This window comes from Hyaena hyaena, unplaced genomic scaffold, assembly GCF_003009895.1.
Source record: "Hyaena hyaena isolate Hyena2069 unplaced genomic scaffold, ASM300989v1 scaffold_466, whole genome shotgun sequence".
In the NCBI taxonomy this organism is placed as follows: Eukaryota; Metazoa; Chordata; class Mammalia; order Carnivora; family Hyaenidae; genus Hyaena; species Hyaena hyaena.
In genome coordinates this window covers 847518-869256 of record NW_024081099.1, presented here as the reverse complement: position 1 = coordinate 869256, position 21739 = coordinate 847518, and the positions used below count along the sequence as shown (strand labels likewise).

The window sequence follows — 21739 nt, the reverse complement described above, 5'->3', positions numbered from 1 at the left end:
TTGCTGAAGACCCAAAGAAGGTAAGTAGAAGAGAATCTTTTTTCACCGACAATGATCAATAATTTTCTTTCTGCTAGCACTGTAGTCTCACAGGGGATCACATCCCAAACCTTTGTATTATTCTTATATTCACTCTCATGAGGTACACGCAAAATTACGATTTGCTCTCTGGCCCCCTTAGGAACTCAAGCTCCTAATTATGACTTCCATCGGAATATAGCTGTTTCAGGATTAAATAAAGTAAGTGGAACGTGCTACACACACACAAAACTATCAGAGGGGGCCCCAAAACCCTGGCATAAGGACCCATACACGGATAAGGAAAGGGGACCGTGGGGAGTTCCAGGATGGAATCCGTCACATGACAGAAATGGGATGACTTCCGGTCCGGCCAGAGAGGTTTTCTTCTAGCGAAACTTGTCAAACCAGCCTTCCCCCAGGGCGCAGCAGGCGGAGCGGGCGGGCCCTCTTACTCCGCTTCCGGGTAGAGGCCCAGCTGCCTGCTAGCTGTCACGGACACAGCGTACCGCCGAGCGGCGCCTGCGCGCGAGAAGAGGCGAGTACAGGGCCCTTTTCCGGGGGCGGGGAGCGCGCATGCGTAGGAGCCAGGCTGTGGCCAATTTCTGGCAAGGTGAACGCGGAAGTACGGTACGTGAGGGATTTTCACCCGCTCTGACTGCGGCCGGTTGTCGGGTGCGAGATGGAGGCGGGCGCGGCGCCTGAAGATGGTCAGAACGGCCCCCGGGAGCGGCTAGCCTTGGGTGAAGCTGGGAGGCAGCAGCAGAATCACGAAGTGCGGTCTCAATCGAGGGCAGACCGGTTTCCAAAACATTCCTACTGGTTGGATCTCTGGCTCTTCATCCTCTTCGACCTGGTGTTGTTTATCTTCGTGTATCTTTTACCCTGGTGAGTAGTCTGAATACAGAATTGAACTGGTATGGAGCTTACCTACCACTACTGCAATTTTCGGGGTAGGCAAGGTAGCTGAATTCCAGAGAGTATGGTATGGCCAAGGTAATAATACAGCTGGTGAATGACAGGGTCGGGGGCTGGGGAAGAGTGGGATGAGACTGGAATGAAAATGTTCTTCCTTGGCACCTCAGTGAGGGTCTTCAAAGAGGTAGAAACTTGGCTTCATAGTTTTTTTTAATTTTTTATTTATGTTTTGGAACGAAACCAGCTGGGTTTGAGTTTTGGCAGTACCACAAAGAAATTAGAGAAGTCATTTAGCTTCTCTGAGCTTTATTTTTCCATTTACCATTTGGTACCAGTAATAACCAGGTCACAGGTGTGGAGTGAAGATTAAATGAGATCGTAATTTATCTAAAAGCGAATTGCATTTTCTCTGGCAGCAGCAAGCGCTAGACTAAAGCTACTGTTCCTATACTAGTTTGACCATGAGTAAGTAGTTCAGTAGGTATCTCAAACAGGTCCAAACCTGAACTCTTAATAACTTCTTACAAAAATCGACTTATTTTTATGACCCCATTTAAGTAAATGTTAATTTACTGAACCCTGAACCCTGGGCCTCTTTGACTCTCCTCTTTCTTTTATACACAGCTACACAGTCCCAAACACAAAATCATGCAGGTTTCACTTGCAGAACCCTTGCTTTCCATTTTCATTGCCACTCAGTCTGAAAAGACGATTTTGGAAGGGGAGAAGAAAAAGCAATGTAGAGAAGGGGCAGGGGAGCAGAACAGGTAAAGGGACACAGGACTGAGGTGATGAGTAAAAAGTTGAGAAGCAGCAGTCTGAAGAGAGAGCCTGTGGAGGAAAAGCGATGCAGCTCATTTAGATATTGTGGAACTTTCTTGGACTTTGGAGTTGTCTTCTCACTATGAGTAAACCTCTCTCTGTCCTGCTTGGGAATTTGCAATCCTTGATGAGCAATTATATATTCTTTCCCCACCCCCAAATTTTGGCACAGCTTTGGGCATAAGCACATTGTATGTAAGGCCCCATTGTCTCTGAGTTGTTGCATGGCGTGGTAAATCAGAAGGCAGAGAGGGTTGAGTGGGATGAATGGAAGAGATGGGTATTTCTATAAAATCCTCTGCTAAGCCATTTGTAGAGTTTCCACTCTCCTCTACTTCCCTTCCTGTTTGGGGTAGAGGCTGATATCTCAAATATAGTGATTTTTTGTTTTTTGTTTTTTTGTTTTTAAAGAGTTTTCACCTCTGGGTATAAAATGGAAGTCTTAAGAGAAATAGTCCAGGCCTTTTTTTTTTCCCCTTCCCTCTCTCATCAATACTTAAATCATTTAGGAATGTGCAAGTGATTGAGACAATTTAGATCTTCATTATTGGGGTAAAGTATTAAAATGGGAAGAAGGAAACAGTGTTGACAAGTATTTGATTTTTACAGAATGGTTTGCCTGTGTCTACACTAAGAAGTTGGGTGCCTGGAGTGGATTCTGAAAAGGACTACAAACTTCTTGGAGAAGAAAGGATTGTGCAACAGAACTTCAAACTCTGAGGGACTTTCATTTTACATACTCTGTTATTCATTTTGGGGACTACATTAAATGGGTAATGGTCTCACCCATTCACATAGCTAAGTTCTTAAAACTAGACTCTGATTGATGTTTAAAAACTTTTCAAACATCTAATGGCTTTAAGGGGCTGAATATTAAAATATTTATATGTAAGGGTTTAGTGTATTCATTAAGAAATACAGTAAATGTCTAGCCTGTAACATCTTAAAGGTTAGCTAGAGTTAAGTATGATGCAAAAATATGGTGAAATATTAAGGTGAAGTATATAAAAAGAAATCAGTCAAAAGCAAGGGAAGGGTTTTGAGAGAGTTAAGAGCTATCCAGAAAATGCAGACCCACAATGTATTGGCTGTAAGTAACAGTTTAATTTTTAGATTAAATGGTCTTCTGTTACGGTTGCCAGGTTGATACAATCTCAGAGAAAGTATATAATATCCAACATTGGAAATCTAGAGTGCATGTCTTCTCACCTGGATGCTTCTTGCCACTCCCTTTTAGGCTTTTGAACTTCCCTAAAATAAATCCGTGTCTCAAGCCTATTTTTTATTGTTGTGGTTGCATTAAGAATGCTTGTGGCCAGAACATGTTTTTTAAAAATATTTGTACCTTAAATACTTTCTCAAAGTGAGCTCATTTACTCTTTTCAGTAAATATTTGAGCATTTACTCTGGGCCAGGTAACAGTGGTGAGCAAAACAGACAAAAAAATCCCTGCCTTCTTAGAGCTTACATTCTTATCTAAATGTTAACAAGAATTTACATTCTAGAAAGATGAGCTAGTATTTAATCAGAAAGGTCACACTCCCAAAACAGCTACTAAAAGCCCTTCAGAAGCCATTCCTATTATCTAACAGATATTCCTTTATGTAACATATGGTAGAAATGGGCTCTTGTTGAAATTGGTGACATTTGATACGTATGAATTGCCTCAATATTTTGAGGATATTCCCTTTCCTTAGAAACAGGGCATAGATCTAGTAAACTACATCCTCTCCCTTTTACAATGGCAGTTAAAATGCAATCTGGAACTCATTTTGGATGATTTTAGTTGCCTATTGTCAACTATGCCGTTAATAATTACGCCTTCGGGATATTGTTGCATCTGCCTGGAGAGAACCTTTTATGCAAAGGTTGAAGCATCTAAAGAAACAAAGAACTGGGATTTCATGGAGTATACCAAATATGAATGATTTTTCTGCTGCTTGCTAAGAATTTTGTCCAATAAATGTTTATTATATAATTAAATTTGGTCTGATTTGGATTTTGCATTTGTTTAAACAAATTACTTGGTGGTAGTGTGTTGAGAGGATTAAGTTTCCATGTAGCTTAATGTTAGGTTACATACAAAGATTTATAATCCCTACTATCTTTCTGAGCCCAAAATCAGCCCACTACCACAACTATTGGAGATTTTGAAAACTTCTGATAGAGGGAAGGCAGTAAGGTCTTAGTGTTATGACATGACTATAAATGGCATACAAAAATGGTGGCAGCATGAGGGCTGAATCTTTACTGCAGCTGATGAATAAGAAATTATGCCTACCACTGAACTGTGTCATCTCAAGTACAGTGACTGCTTACAGTGGTCACACCTGAAGGCTAAATGGGTAAGGCTAAAGGATGAATGGGACACCAAGAAAAGTTGGCAAACTTGCTAGACAAAAACAAAGACATTCAAAGAATAACATCCATGTTATTTTAATCTGATAAATTCCTTTGTAAATTTCAAACACCATTTCAGATAAATGAAATAACTATTTTAATAACCATTTGAAATGAACTAGCTGACTAGCAATTGTGAGGAAGTCTTTAGTAGGAGTCTGTTGACCTGAAAATTTGCAGTAGAAACCCCTCCACATATCTAGTCCCTAAATGGCATGGGAACACATTCAGAGACTACAGGATATTTTATTTAGGGTCACTGAGTTTACTTAATATAAATTATGTACTAGGACAAGGGTCACCAAACTATGGCCAATGGTTTGATCAGGCCTGTGAGCTAAGAATGATTTTTACATTTTAAAATTTACATTTTACATTTTAAAGTGGTTGAAAAAAATTAAAAAATTTCATAACGTGAAAATTATATGAAATCCAAGCTTCAATGTCAATAAAGTTTTATTGGAATACAAACATACCATTCATTAATATACCATTCATGGCTTCTTTAAATACTTCTTTAACCAGCGGCAGAGTTGAGTAGTTGTTTGTTACAAAAACCCTATGGTCCACAAAGACCAAATTATTTACTACCTGGGTCTTTATAGAAAGTCTGCCAACTCCCATAGGACCCCTACTTTAGACCTCACTACAGTTACACTCTAAGGAGACTCCAGTGATAACATTTTATTATCAGTGATATTCTAAGTACCCTTGAAGTTGACTTACATTTCCCATAAAATAATAATCCACATGGGGAAAAAGGAAGCCACAGTTCATGAATGCACAGAAAAGTCCAACCATATTAACTTAAAAATCAGTTTATCTTTTAAAAAAGGCTGAACCAGAAAAAACTGATTTCATAGAAAAATAGAACAGTCTGAAAATAAGTATTTTGAACAGTATAACAATTATTGGTTGCATTATTTCAGAAATCGTAATTTTATAACCAGAAGAAAACACCTATAAAAATTAGGTACCCTAGAAATAAAATTTTTACATGTGAATGAGTAGTTAGGAATTATGTATTCAAATCTATATTTGGAGCGTTGAATCAACAAAAACAGTTTCTAGTTTGTTAGTACTATTATACAATTCAGGTGGTTTCAACTGAACAGTACTCAAGAGCCAAAATCAGAGGTTGCAACTCATCTGAGTTGAAAATACAAATCTATGATACTGCTGTTAAAAATCAGAACTAAGTTTAAATGTTTCAAATAATACATTTTTTTAAAAAGCTACACAGTTTTTGAAAGGTATTAAAAATACTTGAAGTCCATTTTCTAGTATTTTACAATGTTATAAAAGCAGTAATTAAATACTTAGACATTTCAAATTTAAAAAACTTTACAGTATTTACAAACCCTCCATACTAAAAGTTATGTTAAAAATAAGCTTTCTTAAAAGATAAAGTTTAACATAGTTCATATTCAAGTATTTCTAAAGTAAAGAATATAAAGTAATAATCACCTACATTTACAGTTAGGCTATTTAAAAATTTCTCTAGTGGAAGACAATAATTGATCAAGATTTGGTAACGGTGATGTTAGGTTTTTACAAGCAATTATTTTATATTTATCTAGAAATGGTCCTTTTAAAACATTTACATTTGGAATATTTTAACAATTTATGGAATTGGTCAAAATGTTAAATTTACTAATCAGTTTAGAGAATTAAGTTATATGTATAAAGTTTATTAATGAATATAAGAAAATTTTTAATTGTATAATTCTTAATTTTCTTAAGTAGACAATAAAAAACTCCTAAATCACAGTAAGTTTACCAACTTAGTACAAAACAAAATGACAACTAATGAAATAAGGCAATTAAAGTAATTTACAAGGTCACCAAGATCATAGAAATCTCCTTTATTTTTAAAATAGTTAAAAATGAAAGTAGTTAAGGTAAAATGGCTGTTTATAGTAGGAAAATGGGAGAGTTGCTCATATTAATACATTTCATTAAAATTAAACCCTCTATGAAAGGTAGCAATTCAATCTAGAAACCCAGAAATATTTTTTAATTCAAGAATCTGAAGGTCACTAAAATGGGTTGACAACCTATAAAGGCATAAGATTACAGCAGGGGAAATTTAGGCAGTCACAGTGAGATTCCCAAGAAGAGGGCCCGAAGTTAATTCCTAACACTGGTTATTAGCAGCCCAATGTAAACTAAACCAAAATAAAACCTTTCACATTTCATATAAAATTAGAAAAAATGTTAACAAATAAATATACTAAAGTTAAGAATTTTACTTATTTTTAGCTTACATGGCTGAAGTTTATGAATACATACAAAAGACAAAGTCCTAATTTATGTTAATTAGGCATTCTGTAGCTAAAAGTTCTAGGAGCAAAATTAAGTTTCTTCTGTTCTGACCTTAAGAATTTAATTTACAAATTGCTTTATCGCTAAGGCTTTTTTTTCAAATGCTTACAATTTTATGGGTTGATATTTTTTTAAGACACTTAAAGGGATTGCATGTAGTAGACTATCACAGAAGTCAAAAACAAATGGGAGAAGCCCGCTTTTGGTTCCTTACCCATTAGAAAGTGCTTCTTCATAAAGCAAATACTGCTTTGCCTACACAAACTATGTATCACCTGGTATTTTTCAATTAGCATAGTTTACCAATCTACATATGTGAGTATTGGTTAGTTTAATACTTATGGGTCTGCCAGCCACACATACAGGAACAAATTACAATTTGATTCGATTGCAGCAGTGACTTTTTGCATATGCCCTGATTTTCTATTTTGCAGACACACCAAGGCTATTCAAAGGGAATCTCTAAAATATCCAATAAGTTGATCACAAAATAAAAAATATATATAGAAAGTTAAAGTGATTAATGACTTTAAAAATGCCATGGTGTATCGTATATCACCAGGTTTGGTCAGTCAATTCTTATTATATTTTAATGGCCTCTGAGAAGTATAAGCTTACCAGTTTCATCATTTATCTACTACAATGTATACTAGGTTTATATCTTTGCTCAGAAGGGCAGTTTGAACCAAGACTATTGTGTAACATGGGTCCTAGTCCTCTTTCACTCTGGGATAGTGAATTATCATTACAAAAACCACTGCTCTCTGGAACACAGAGCTTGGGTCTCTGATGGTATTTCAGTCTGTATGTATCAGTCATGCAGTTATCAACTGAAAAATAGGTAGTTAATGAAATGGTCTCATTTTGACACGCAGAACTAGAGTCTATTTCTGGGTGGCAAAATGCATCAACAACTGTACCTAAGTCTGCCTGAAAATCTTTAGCTGAAAAGCTGGACAGGTAGTTTGGTGTGTTGCCAACATGCTCTTTTACTTGAAATGTTTCCTTAAGTCTTTCATCATTCATATATGTACCCACTTCTGAACCTGGTTCTGAATCTGGACTTAAACTATGCTTTGGAAGACTAGAAGAATTAACTTTAAATGTCTCTGTAAGTTTGACATTATGTGTGGGACCATTTTTCTCTGACTGTGGCACACTGGTTATAGCATATTTCTTTGGTGGCAAAGGAGGCGGAATATGGCTAACAGGTTTTGGCATCTGACCATCAGATCTGCAGGCTGACTGAATTACATGTTCCCTGGACAGAGAGTTCTCAGAGCAACACTGTTCCATCATAGTTTGTTGCTGGATGAGGGGAGCAGTTTCTGGCTTTAACCCAACAGGTCTCACGTGTGAGGACCAGAATGAAGATGGTGAGACTGTTTCGTTACTGTTCATTCTCTTTCCAGAGGCAGAATTATCATCAATGTGAAAAAGTAAACCTGTTCTCTCAGAATTTTCTGTATTAAGCCACTCAGAAAACTTGCATTCACTTGATGTTTCAAGTTTCTGTTCACTTGACTGGTGGATATGCTCTCTTGCTCCATTGTCCTTGATTATCTGCGGACTTGATGAAGGGAACAACTTTCCATTGGCTTCATGTATGTGTGACCTGAAACATTAAAAACAAAAACAAAGCTAAAACACCACATACAAATAGGGAAAACCAGAGGATAAACAAACATTTGCCCTGTAGTTTAATTTCTCAGTACACACTTTGCTATTTTTGTAACATTAACAGAAGTGGGAAGACATTTATAACCATTAACATTTTACACTCTTAATCCAAAATTTACGCCAAAATACATGAATGCCAGAAACACTTATCATTACCAAAACCAGATTTCTAATAAGTAGAAGGATAATTTTACAAAACTCATTTTAACTTACACTGAAATTGCATTTGTGATAAAATGTAGCATAGACAACAACAACAAAAAATGTTATAAGCAAACACTTCAATTCCCTAAAAAACTTCTCAAACATTACAAAGTTTATACCAATAGAGACAACTTTAATTTTGATTTATAATGCTATAAAAGGCTGGCATACTAATTAAAAATAACCAAGAGTACCTTTATTTAGGTAATCATTTTTTTAAGTTTATTTATTTATTTTGAGAGTGAGCGCATAAGCAGGGCAGGGGCAGACAGAGAGGGAGAGAATCCCAAGCCAGCCGTCTGTGCTACTGTCAGCATCAGTGTGGAGCCTGATGCGGGGCTTGAACCCACCAATAATGAGACCATGACCTGAGCCAAAATCAAGAATCAAATACTTAAATGACTGGGCTACTCAGTTGCTCCTAGGTAATAATTAAATTCTAAGTGACATCACATTGCAAATTATTTTTTGCCATATGAAAATTATTTTTCTCATGTGAATTGCATGGAATTGATAAAAAGAGGCTCTATAGATAAAAGCTATAGTCAAATTTCAGCTCCATTGCTTCAGGCAAATTACTTAATAAAAGCCCTTAATTTTCTCTTTGGTAATATATCATCTACCTTCTAAAAATGCTGTGAGGATTACAACAATCATGTATTGTACCAGGTACTTTGTAGACCCTCTATTCTCAGGTCCTTTTAATGACCCCAGTAAGACAGGCATCAATAACATTGTAGACCCATTGTTTTCAGAGTCATAATATACTTTTGATTACCTTTTTATCAAAGGATTTTTTATTTGTAGATGTGACTCTGGGTGGAACTCAGGAGATTTACAGCCTACTTCCAAATTCTTGAGTTCTTTTCTGAAGCCTGAGGTGGGCAGATAGAAAAATAAAATTATTTAAATGATCTTTTATAATTTACTCCACTTATACTTCTCCATAATTTACATACGGTTTCCTATAAATAGTTAATTCTCTTACAACTAACAGAAATTAACTCTTCAGGGTTCCAATCAGATAATAACTTTTCTGAATGCTTTATACAAAAATAAATGGCTACTTCTATTACCACTTGGAAATGTTAGCCATGCTACTGTGGCTACACTGTGTGGAGCTATGTGTTTCCCCAGTTATATAAGACATATTGTGGGGTTGCCTGGGTGGCTCAGTCGGTTGGGCTTCCGACTTCGGCTCAGGTCATGATCTCACAGTTTGTGGGTTTGGGCCCCGCGTCGGGCTCTGTGCTGACAGCTAGCTCAGAGCCTGAAACCTGTTTCAGATTCTGTGCCTCCCTCTCTCTCTGACCCTCCCTTGTTCATGCTGTCTCTCTCAGAAATAAATAAAAAACATTTAAAAAAAAAAAAAAAGACATATTCTTTGCTGACAAAGTGGTGAGGAAATCATGCACCTGAGGATAGATGGCTTAGGTTGAAGTATAGATTCACTACTTATTGGCTAGTAACTTTAAGCAAAACTCTCAATATCTTACAATCTGTTTCCTCATTTATAGGAGATAATGACACTTTTTTACCTATCTCAGGAACATTAGGAACATCAACTGAGTTAAAATATGTGGGAGGGTATGATGATAACATGTAAAATGTTATATCCCATCATCACGCACTAGCTACCATTTACTGACTGCTGACTCAAGCTGTTAAGAGGTTGATAATAATTATTTCATTTAATATTTACAACTGAACACCACTTTTACTTGAAAGGCAAGAAACTGTGGTTACTCAGAGTTGGGTACCTAGCAGAAATTTTCCTAAAAATTAAAGAAGTGAACCTATTATTTCCAAGAAAACAACTAGCATTATTTATTGCCAATGATAAAATTCAAACTTTTGGATGAAAATTAGAATTTTGGAAAACTTGTATCCACCATCATAAGTTTTGTAGCTTTCCCCCAAATTATAAAGACTTTCTGCTAATATCTGTGGCAATATTAACAAATGTGCTTTTTTAATTATATTAAGAAATTTGTCAACATTTAGAAGACTTGCAAATTTAGCAAATCAGTATTTTCCAAATGAAGATAGTAAAAAATCATGGATGAGTAAAGTAAATCATTCTTTAAATACTTAAAATTTCCCATTTTAAAGCCTAATACAGTAATTATTAATATATATAGCCCATAAAAACAAAAGCCCTTTGAGGTTCTCAATATTTTTTAATAGTATAAAGATATCCTGAGATCAAAAATTCTGAAAACTACTACTCCACTTGACTGAAAATAGCTGTCTTTTAAAATCTCAGTCACAACTGTTCTGCGAAAACAATTCCCCTTTTTCTTTTTTTCTTTTTTTTTTAATGTTTGAGAGAGACAGACAGACAGACAGAGCACGAGTAGGAGAGGGGCAGAGGAGGTAGAATCTGAAGCAGGCTCCAGGCTATGAGCTGTCAGCACAGAGATACAGTGCTCGGACCCACAAGCTGTGAGATCATGACCTGAACTGAAGTCGGAGGCTCAACTGACTGAGCCACCCAGGTGCCAACAAGTCCCCTTTTTATACAAGGAAGTTAGGTGATCCAACTTATGCTATGTAACTGGTAAGTGACAGCATTCAAACAAATCTAGGGTTAACTCCAAAGCCAGCACCTTTTCCCCTACCTGCAAGCTCTCTTTCACATACGCTACTAAAATCTGAGATCATCATACAGAATCTCCTCTGATGAAACTAGGCCATTAGTTTGAATATCAAATTACATGATACACTTTAATATGCTGATGCCCACAGAAGATATCAAAATATATGGCATTAGCTTGAATTTTCAATTGATCGCCTATACTTTCATACAATTCTACTTAAGTTTTTCCTGTATCCTCCCTTATTTTTAGATGGCATTGTTATCACGCTCATTTATGTTTCCTTTCATTCTCATGCTTCTAACTGTACTCTAAATCTATGAATTGAAGATTACAGAGAAGGGGCGCCTGGATGACTCAGTCAGTTAAGTGTCAGACTTCAGGTCATGACCTCGCGGTTTGTGAGTTCGAGCCCTGTGTCAGGCTCTGTGCTGACAGCTTGGAGCCTGGGGACTGCTTCAGGTTCTCTCTCCCTCTCTCTCTGCCCCTCCTCTGCTCCTGCTCTCTCTCGAAAATAAAAACACATTTAAAAAAAAAAAAAATTTTTTTTAAACAAAAATCAGAGAAAACAAAATCAAAGTTATTAAAGCAGCAACTTTATGGTTTAAACAACAACAAAGAACTTTATCTTAGATGGAGTTTTATCTCTAAGTTGATCTTCTGGGTGTCACTCAAAGTTCAGCTGGAATCTATAGTTGATCAAAACATCTAAATATTATCCTATGCAAAAATATCTGTTTGATTATAATCAGACTCTGCAAATTAAATCTTCAATTTCTAAGTAAGAGTTGTAAAATATACATGAGAATTTAATACCCTATATGCAATATTGCTCACACACTAAATGTTAGCTTCCAATAAAAACCCAAGATACTAGAATAAGAGGAACTACAAGTCTGGCATTCATTTGTTTAAGATTTAACACCCCTACGTCCTCTAAACTGCAGTAAGCTCTTTATTATTATATGATATATCCCCTTTTTGTTATCGTTTCCCTTATATCTAGCATATAAAAGATATTCAGCGAAAGCCTAGAGAATGAATAACAACTACATGCAAAACATATTGTTTTTCTTCTTTTAAATTACCCTCACCCTGTCTACAATGTTCCCAACTAACAGAACCAGGACTAGAGAAGTATAAACAGAGACAAATTCTTCTTACCTTTCCTCTTAACCTATCTCAACTCTAACAAGTGGCACACTAATAAAATCTTAAAAATGAAAGGCATTATAATTGATTCCAGGGAGTGTTGGTTGCTTGTAAGCCTGACACACTGCTGAGGCTCAAAAACAGCCTCTCTCTTCAGCAGGTACTTTATGATGGATGGATGGAAGGAAGGAAGGAAGGAAGGAAGGAAGGAAGGAAGGAAGGAAGGAAGGAAGGAAGGAAGAGAAAGAAAGAAAGAAGGAAAGAAAGGAAAGAAAGGAAAGAAAGGAAAGAAAGGAAAGAAAGGAAGAAAGGAAGAAAGGAAGAAAGGAAGAAAGGAAGAAAGGAAGAAAGGAAGAAAGGAAGAAAGGAAGAAAGGAAGAAAGGAAGAAAGGAAGAAAGGAAGAAAGGAAGAAAGGAAGAAAGGAAGAAAGGAAGAAAGGAAGAAAGGAAGAAAGGAAGAAAGGAAGAAAGGAAGAAAGGAAGAAAGGAAGAAAGGAAGAAAGGAAGAAAGGAAGAAAGGAAGAAAGGAAGAAAGGAAGAAAGGAAGAAAGAAAGAAAGAAAGAAAGAAAGAAAGAAAGAAAGAAAGAAAGAAAGAAAGAAAGAAAGAAAAGAAAAGTCAAAAAGAACTTTGATAATTTTTCAACCTGAAAAATTTGTAAGTTGAAGTTACATTATAATTTTCTATTCACAAATACCAGAAAAAATGTTTCTTTTTTTTTTTTTAAATGTTTTATTTATTTCTAGGAGAGAGAGAGACAGCATGAGCAGGGGAGGGTCAGAGAGAGAGGGAGTCACAGACTCTGAAACAAGCTCCAGGCTCTGAGCTGGCAGTCAGCACAGAGCCCGACGCGGGGCTCGAACCCACGAACCGCGAGATCATGACCTAAGCGAAAGTCGGACGCTTAACCGACTAAGCCACCCAGGCGCCCCAAAAAATGCTTAATTCTTAAAGAACTCTTTACCATTACTAAAGTATCCACAACAGACAGCAGGAGGCAGCAGAGGTCTTATAAATGTTTGAAATTTTAATGTCCCTATGGCAGGCATTCAACCAAGTGGTTTGACTTCAGAATTCCAACTAACTTAAAAATAGATGTGTGATTTTTCTCTTCTGCTGACACAGGCATCCATGTGTCTTTACTGGGAATTTTGGCTCCAGGTTCTTTGCAAACCAAAGTAGTCCGATTTTTACACTTGGCACAGAAGACTCCTCAACATCAAGGCTTTAATTAATAATGCTAATTTTGATAATATATTTAAAAAAAGACCAACAGTCAAGAAATCAAAATACATACTTCATCTAAAAAGGTGACCCAGTTTTAAAACAGACTTAGGTAGCAATAAAAGCAAACTACTGGTCTAGACAATGTAATCCTCACTCTTACATAGGGAGATTTCAAAGTACTACAATTACAAAGTCTAAACATATTCAAGAGCAATAATCCAATTAATGATCTCATTTACAAGACAAACAATTTCTAAATAAAATTTGAGTATGTTGGAAAAAATTGTTTCTTTACCTTCTGTTTCATTTTTCACTCTGCCTCCAGAGATCTTACTCCATCAATTACTGTTCTGTTCTATTCTTATCTTCACACCTTTTACTTCCCCTGTATATCATTAGTTCCTTACCCTCTGTAACCTAAATGCAAAACTAAGCTCTTGGTTTCAACTTTCTCCTCTAGGTACTGTTTCTTTGCTATACACAGCAAAGGTTTGGACAGACATGTATTAAATCCATTTCTGTACTTCTCCTTTATTAACTTTTTATTCTACTGTAATTTTTTTTTTTTTACAAATAGTTTATTGTCAAATTAGTTTCCACATAACACCCAGTGCTCATCCCCACAAGTGTCCTCCTCCATGCCCATCCCTCCTCCCCCCTACATCCATCAGTCCTCAGTTCTTGTCAGCATTCAAGAGTCTCTCATGGTTTGCCTCTCTCCCTTTCCCCCACCATTTCCTCCCTTCTTCTCCCCCTTGGTCCTCTGTTAAGTTCCTCCTAATCCTCCTATACGTGCACACATATGATATTTGTCCTTCTCTGCCTGACTTATTTCGCTCTCTACTGTAATTTCTTAAAGACATTTCATTTGAAAATGTCAAAAAGCTCAGAAAAACTGAAAGATCAAAACTAGTACAAAGAACACCTGTGTATCGTTTACCCAGATTCACCTATTATTAACATTTAGCTCCATTTTTTTCTGAACCATTTTACATTACAAACATCATGGCCCCTTACTTCTAAACACTTCAGTCCTACCTCAAGCTTGCTTCTATTTCTAATGTTCCTCTAACACTGCTTTTTATTCTTTCACTAATGACTTACTAACTGCTAAATCAAACCTGTACTTTTTAATCCTTATTCTGATTAATCTGCGACCACTTGTTTTCCTGAAGCTCCCCATTTTCCTGGTTTCCCTGTGATAATCTTATCTCCTGTATTTTCTCATACCTTTTAGCTATTCCCCATACTTTCCCAAAGTTTCTCCTTCTCTCTATCCTTAGCTCATCTCTCTTACTAGACAGCAAACCCCAAGTTTTTTCCTTTGTCTATTTTTTTCCTCTGAAATCTCCAGTTTTCCTGAGTGATGTCAATTCCCGTATATGTGGGTGGTTACCCAATACATAATCTCTCTTTAGTTGTAGACTTATGTCCCTAACTGCCTAATAAGTCTATTTACCAAGATGATAAAACAAATCCAAAGATAAATTTGGCATCTGCTTTCATCCCCTGAAAGCTGTTTCTTCTTCCTATATTCTTTGATTTGGTAAACTGTGAACCTACTTATTTTAGTTCCAAATACAGCTATCCCCAGCTTCCTCCTTTTCCTCTCTTTTGTACAGCTGTCAAAAACGCTGACTCCATTGTCTACACATTCTTACAAACTCTCAAATCTTCTTTTCTGACACTGAGTACTGTCTTAGTTTATGCCCTCACCCTTTCACTCCAGGCTGTTAAAGCAGTCATCTAATTCTCCTCCCACTGCTCAAACTCACCCTCTACATTGCCACCAGAGGCTTTCTAAAATGCAAACTGGAGTATATTACTCTTCGTGTCCTCTGCTGCCTTTCCATTTACTGTAGAATTTAAAAATAGCATAAAAGTTTCATCATGACTGGGCTTCTATCTACCTTCCATCTGCCATCTCACAATTTCCACATATGCACTCAGCTTTGCATATACTAAACTACCTGTATTTTTCTAATATGTGGTACTTTCTCCTGACCATGTGAACATGTAATTTCTTCTGTCCTGAGTGTAATTTAAGGCATTTGAAATTGTCCTGATTAGTGACCCATTTTAAAAGAGGAGCTAAAACAATCTAAACGGTGAAGTTTCAACAATGTTCCCAAATAATAGCTTTAGGCAGCAGAACCCATAATGACACAGGCAGAGAAATCTATATATCTTTGTCAATGAAAAAACACCAAGGAAATAATTATGAGGGCATGGCACTAATGTAGATTCTTAGATCTCTAACATCAAATAAACTTGTACAGGCTAGTATTAAAAACTGACTTAAATACCATAAATATGAGTAAAACAATTTCTAAAGTTCCTTAACTTTGTAAGTCTTATATAACATAGAATAGGAAGAGATTCTTCAAATAAATAAGTGTACCTCCATTTTATAAAGAAATAGGACAAAACCAAGGAAATCATATCAAATCACAAAGAATTTAATTAAACTGTGCGTTACTTAAAACAAAAATCCACACAGGGAATGTTTTTAGCTCGGGGAAAAAACTCCTATACTACTTTAACATGTTCTCAAAGAGCAGGGAAGGGGAATACATAGTGATGCTATAGGGCAGAAGCATTAACAGAGATCCTCAAGGCCAAGACCAGCTTAAAGAACTGTGGTAGAATCTGAAGTTTGTTAAATAAGAAATAATTTTAACATAATACAATTTATGTAGTTAATTAAGTGGGTTACATAAAACTACAATTAGAAACCTACTTCACACCCATGAATGATGGTAGTTATCAAAACAAAACCGCAGAAAACAACTGTTGGTGAAATATGGAGAAGTAGAGGAGACTCTTGTACATTGCTGGTGGGAATGTCAAATGGTGGAGCTACTACTGAAAATAGTATGATGGCTCCTCAAAACAATAAACACATAATTACCAGAGAATCCAGCAATTGTGCTTCTGGATATATACTCAAAAGAACTGAAAGCAGGAACTCTCAGATATTTGTACACCAATGTTCACAGGAGCATTACTCGCTATAGCCAAAAGACAGAAACAACCCCAATGTCTATCAATAGATGAATGGACAAACAAAATGTGTTACATCATACAATATATGATCATTCCGTCTAAAAATGGAATAAAATCCTGACACATGCCACAACATGGATGAACTCTGAAGACCCTGTGTTAAGTGAAATAAACCAGTCACACACACAAAAAAAACCCCACACAACAAATACTGTTTGTATTTATCTTATCTTATCTGGGGTACCCAGAGTAGTCAACTCAGAGATAAAAGTAGAATGGTAGTTGCTGGGGCCTGGGAAGGAGGGGGAAATGGAGAGTTTTTTAAGGAGTACAAGAATTTAATTTTGAGAAGCTGAAAGAGTTCTGGAGATGGACGGTAGTGATGGCTGCACAGCAGTGTGACTGTTCTTAATACCACTAAACTGCCACTTCAAAATGGCTAGAATGGCAAACTTGTAATGTGTATTTTACCACAATAAAAAATATTCTGAAGTAGGCTATATACATACTCTTTGATATTAAATGAGGAAACCCACTACAAAGCTCTTACAGCAATGCATTCTTGACCATCACAATCTCTATAACCTTGTGTTTTTACTACCAGGAAGCAAGTATCATTTTGTAAGAAGTACTGAACTTGCAGTTATTGTTCAATGTCACCGACTTTTGCTGCTGATTTCTGTCCAACCTTTTACTGTTTCCTGTAATACTTGGTTACCAGACTTTTATCAGATTTTTAAAACAGGCGACACATTTTATATAGGAAAGGAAGGTTATTTCCTTAATATAAGTGTTTCCTTCTGATATTATACCATTTGATAAAAACAAAATAATTTAACATTTAATCATATTCCCTGTCTGTAACCTTAAAATAATCTCCACAAAAGCCTTAAGAATGATAAAGATTAAAAACAAACTTTAAAAATTTGTTCTTCATGGCTAGTTTTATTGTGAAAAATTAACTTTTATAATCCTCTGAATTCTAATATTTGAAAATAGGTCCTTGATTGCAAACTCAATAATCTCCTCGCTCATCATTTTCGATTCTTCTCCCCCAGATCCTTCAGCTATAGCCTCTCAATAGCAACCTTGAATTCTATACACATTGAAACACCTAATTTTGTTTCTGGGCCTCTATGTATGAGTAACAGATCGCCTGTAATAATGCCACACCCCATGAATATATTTACTGTTTCCAAACTGAACTTTTCTAACAGGCTATTTATCCGTGTTTCTATCATGTCCTTAACACCTGTGGTGGGTTCAGGGCTGTTCACGCATATTTTGGTTCATCTTCCAAGTACTGGTAAGACTGCTCTTTTCCACCTCTGAAATTAGTCTTGGCAATGAGACAACGCCTTGGCCAATGAGATGTGAGTGAAAGTACATGTATCACTACTGGGTTGAAGTTATAAGAGCTTAGGCATGATTGTTGTGCCCTCCTTCAATCTCCTCTCCCCACAATACTGCAAGGATCAGAGAAGCATCTGTGGAGATGCAGTCTCATTAGTGCAGATTCCTGAGTGATTTCTAGGAAGGACTCCAAGCTGACCTCCACTGGTTATATATCATAAGCAAAACACAAATGTGTGCTGGCACACCGAGATCTTTAAGTTGCTACCACTGTGTAACCTAGAGTTTAGCCTATCCTGACAGACACATTCCCCTCTTGGCCAAGTCCTGAACTAGCTATTCCCATCCTTTAAAAAACTTCAAGCATGAATTCTCCCTACTTCCATCCTCATTACTCTTAATCTTACCAGTAACAGGACCGTACTAGCTTCTTTACTCTTATCACCACAACTTATTCTTTACAGCTACTATTACAATATATTTTAAAAAAATTTTACCTTCTAAGTAGTTTTTGCTCTGTTGGGAAGAACAGTTGATATATTCTATATTTAGGTTGCTTGTTTTAACCTGGTCACTAGAAAACAGAACAAAACACATACAAAGTACATCAGCTATCGTGGATTATTTTAGTTAGAATCTAAGAAAAAAGAAAGGAAATAATACTTGTTAAAGAATTATTGCATGCCCTGTATTGTTGTAGGGGATTAATGTACAGTATTTAATTTACATCTCATAGCAACACTTAAAAGTAGTTATTATCCTCATTTTACAAGGAGATTAAGGCTATCAAAGTCAAATTAATTTGCCCAAGACTATCTGGTTACAAAGTCCTGATCTTTCTATACCCTAGGCTACCCCTTTCCAAGAAGTGTTATGAAATTACCCTGCCCAATAAAAATGTTTTCCTAAGTCCTTATTGCAATGATTATTTAATATAATACAAGCAGCTGATTTTTGAGAATCTGGCCTTTTAATAATAAATGTGGTAAAACACCAGCTAATAGCAAATTAAGATGTTTTACTTGGATTAAAAGCAGAAATTGTGGCTAGACTGATATAAGAAATCTAAAATTTAAGCTGTGGACATGTTTTAGAGGTTACACAGGAAAGGGCAAATGTGTTGCTACCAGAAACATAAAAATATATTCAGAATTAACTGAACACAAGCTTAGTTATTTGGCTACATTCTTTTATGTTTACTAAAGGAAAAATATTTCTTCCACGTAACTGGCTGTGAAAATAGAAAATATCCCAAGTTCTGAGTTATGGATGTTAGAGACGGGACAATGAACATTAGACTGAATAATTAAATAATTAGCTTAATGACTGAGACACAACCAATTTAAGTCTATGTTTTAAAACCTGTAGTATAGGGGCGCCTGAGTGGCTTAGTCGGTTAAGCGTCCGACTTTCACTTAGGTCATGATCTTGCGGTTCGTGGGTTCGAGCCCCGCATCGGGCTCTGTGCTGACTGCCAGCTCAGAGCCTGGAGCCTATTTCGGAGTCTGTATCTCCCTCTCTCTCTGACCCTCCCCTGCTCATGCTGTCTCTCTCTCTCTCTCTCTCCTAGAAATAAATTAAAAAAAAAAAAAAAAATTAAAAAAAAAATAAATAAATAAAACCTGTAGTATATATTAATGCTTATCAGTGGCAACAGTGATAATGTATTTCTGCACTTCTAAAATTTCCTAAAAATAAAGTTATTTTCAGAATCAGGAAGTAACTATTAAAAACAGAAACTTGAAATTATCAATTAACTTGTGATATCCCAGTTTTCTTCACTCAAAAGTCAAGCTCTTTCCCTTATACTTAACTGACCCGAGACTTTGAAAATCACTTCACATAACTAACAAGAGAGGAGATGGGGTGAAATCATTCATTTAATTTGTGCATTACCTGCAGGATACTGTTTCTTTGACACCACTGACATCCATTACTGTACCAATTCCATCGATAACAGGTGAATCCAAATTAGCAGATCCATTACTGACATGATCACTACTTTCATATCCAGACTCAGTCCTCTGCATCTGCCAATTGTCTCCGTGAACTTTAGTCTCTTTGAGGCCTTTATTTTTCTCTGCCCCTTTTCCACTTGATTCAAGGGAACTCCTGCCTATTTCCTGCTTCATTTCATCTTCATATATGGTCATTAAACATTTTTGCTTTGGGTTCTCCTTTGGCCAATTGTCAAAACTCTGATCTTTGCTACATTTAGGTTTGTTACTGATACTTGATTTATGTCTTGGACTATGTTGCCTTTTTTCACTTTCATTAAAAATGCTATCAACATTCAATGTTTCCCTCATGGGTTTCCAACCTCGGTTCCGGTTTTTACTGCAGCCACCATAGCTGCTTCCTTTATCCCTAGAATCTTGGCTGCTGTCTGTATCATATCCAGTGCCACTGTCACTCTTAACTTTGCCAGTTACTTTCTCTCCTGGAGCAAGAATCTGGGATTTACTTGAACTCAGTATTTGTGCAGAAGCTCGACTCTGATGGGCAACTCGGTCATGTTTATATGGTCCTTTTCCTTGACTATGATATAGCTGTGGATTTCCATACTGTCTAAAGCCATTTGGGGCAGGAGGTGATCCAGACTTGAAGTGTGGAAGGTCTTCATCAACAAAATCTTTAAAAATAATCAAATGAAGATACAAATGAGTACTCTTCAGAGACATCTCTTAGTCACAAGTCAAACACCTTGTTTGAGAAGAAATGTTAGGCAGAAATAAGTAAAAAATAAGATTTATGTTATATGACATAGAGATTTGATGTTAAAAAGTTTTTCCTTCTCTATGCTTAATGAGAGGCATTTATAAGTGGTTATATATACTGATTAAAAAAATGATCTCTAAGGTAGATAAGATAATTAAAGCAGTTTAAAAATAGTAATCTGTCTCACTCATAATTAATGAAAATCATAACTACAAGGGTATTTTCTACTTCTTACATTGGTAAAGGTTTAAAAGTTTGTTTAACCAATTGCTGCTGAGGGTGTGAAAAACAGACATCCAATCACTGCCAGTAGAAGTGCTGAATGGCTCAGGCTTTGAGCAGAGCAACTGAGCCACATCCAGCAAAATTAAGAATAAACATACCTTAACCCAGCCATTCTCCTGAAAGAGTTTAATGCTCTGGCTATACACAAAAAAGTATACAAAAGTGTATGTAAAAGGATATCACTGCAGCAAAAATCTCAAATCAAGTTTTAATGTCTAGCAGTATCATTTAAGTTAATGGTGTGTCCATAATGAAAAAAGGACAAAACCATGAAGTGTAAGGCATGCTCATAATGAACTGGACACTATGAAGGGTGAAATAGAGGAAGGGTGAGGAGCTGTAGGAAAAGAAGCTCTCCTCACTTATTTTATAACCTCCTTCTTATCTGAATGTACCATATGGGTGAAGTGAATTTATAATTACAAGGAAAGTTAAAACATCAAAACAAGCACAAGTATTCTAGGCTAAAATTAATAAGAACCCAAAAACAATTATATTTATAAGATGTAATAGGTGTATTAAAGAAATCATATTATGATCCATAACATCGTATGTAAACAAGTATATATGATAAATAAATTATATTAATTTGTAATGAAGTTACAAAATTTAGCTTAAAAATAAGATTTTAGCAACCCCTTTTCAAATGAACGCTGTAAGCTCTTAGCTTACCTCTATGTCGGCCCAAATCTTTTCTTTGTCCCCTCTCCAAATCCTTCCTTTGTGAAGAAAGTAAGTTTCTCTGTTCAATGGCCTTTAAAGCACATTCTCTAGAAATGTCTTTTATTTTTTCCCTTTGATCATTGTGACTTAACTTAACTGTAAAAGAAACCATTCTTATAAATGATATAGATCATTTTTCAAATTTCTCAATAAAAGCACAAATTGTACTACATAAATATTTTAACATGTTATATATTAAAAGCCAAGTATAAAGTATACAATTAACTTATTTCTATGCTTAGTCAAAAAACTCAATGTGCTTTATCCTGACACTGGAGATGCATGATGGCTTTTAAAACTTCTTGTATAACT

At 36.0% G+C, this 21739-nt stretch overlaps 2 protein-coding genes across 6 annotated transcripts in view; one reads left to right on the top strand and one right to left on the bottom strand.

The window, feature by feature from the left end:
• The first annotated feature begins 612 nt into the window (after positions 1-612).
• On the top strand, positions 613-3741 carry CUNH4orf3 (chromosome unknown C4orf3 homolog). The gene is made up of 2 exons (XM_039253831.1): positions 613-906; positions 2368-3741. Coding segments are annotated over exons 1-2 (207 nt in total). The 5' UTR covers positions 613-700; the 3' UTR covers positions 2369-3741.
• A 2183-nt stretch (positions 3742-5924) lies between these two features.
• USP53 (ubiquitin specific peptidase 53) overlaps positions 5925-21739 on the bottom strand; it is a 65655-nt gene continuing 49840 nt past the window's right edge. For 4 of the 5 annotated variants that reach the window (XM_039253826.1, XM_039253829.1, XM_039253825.1 and 1 more), the window contains 5 exons: positions 21377-21523; positions 19598-20333; positions 18199-18275; positions 9146-9242; positions 5925-8098 (listed from right to left, as the gene is read on the bottom strand). In XM_039253826.1, coding sequence (XP_039109757.1) covers positions 7114-8098; positions 9146-9242; positions 18199-18275; positions 19598-20333; positions 21377-21523 — 2042 coding nt within the window. In that variant the 3' untranslated portion in view covers positions 5925-7113. The remainder of the gene's footprint in view (positions 8099-9145; positions 9243-18198; positions 18276-19597; positions 20334-21376; positions 21524-21739) is intronic. The other variant, XM_039253830.1, reaches the window with a different exon arrangement.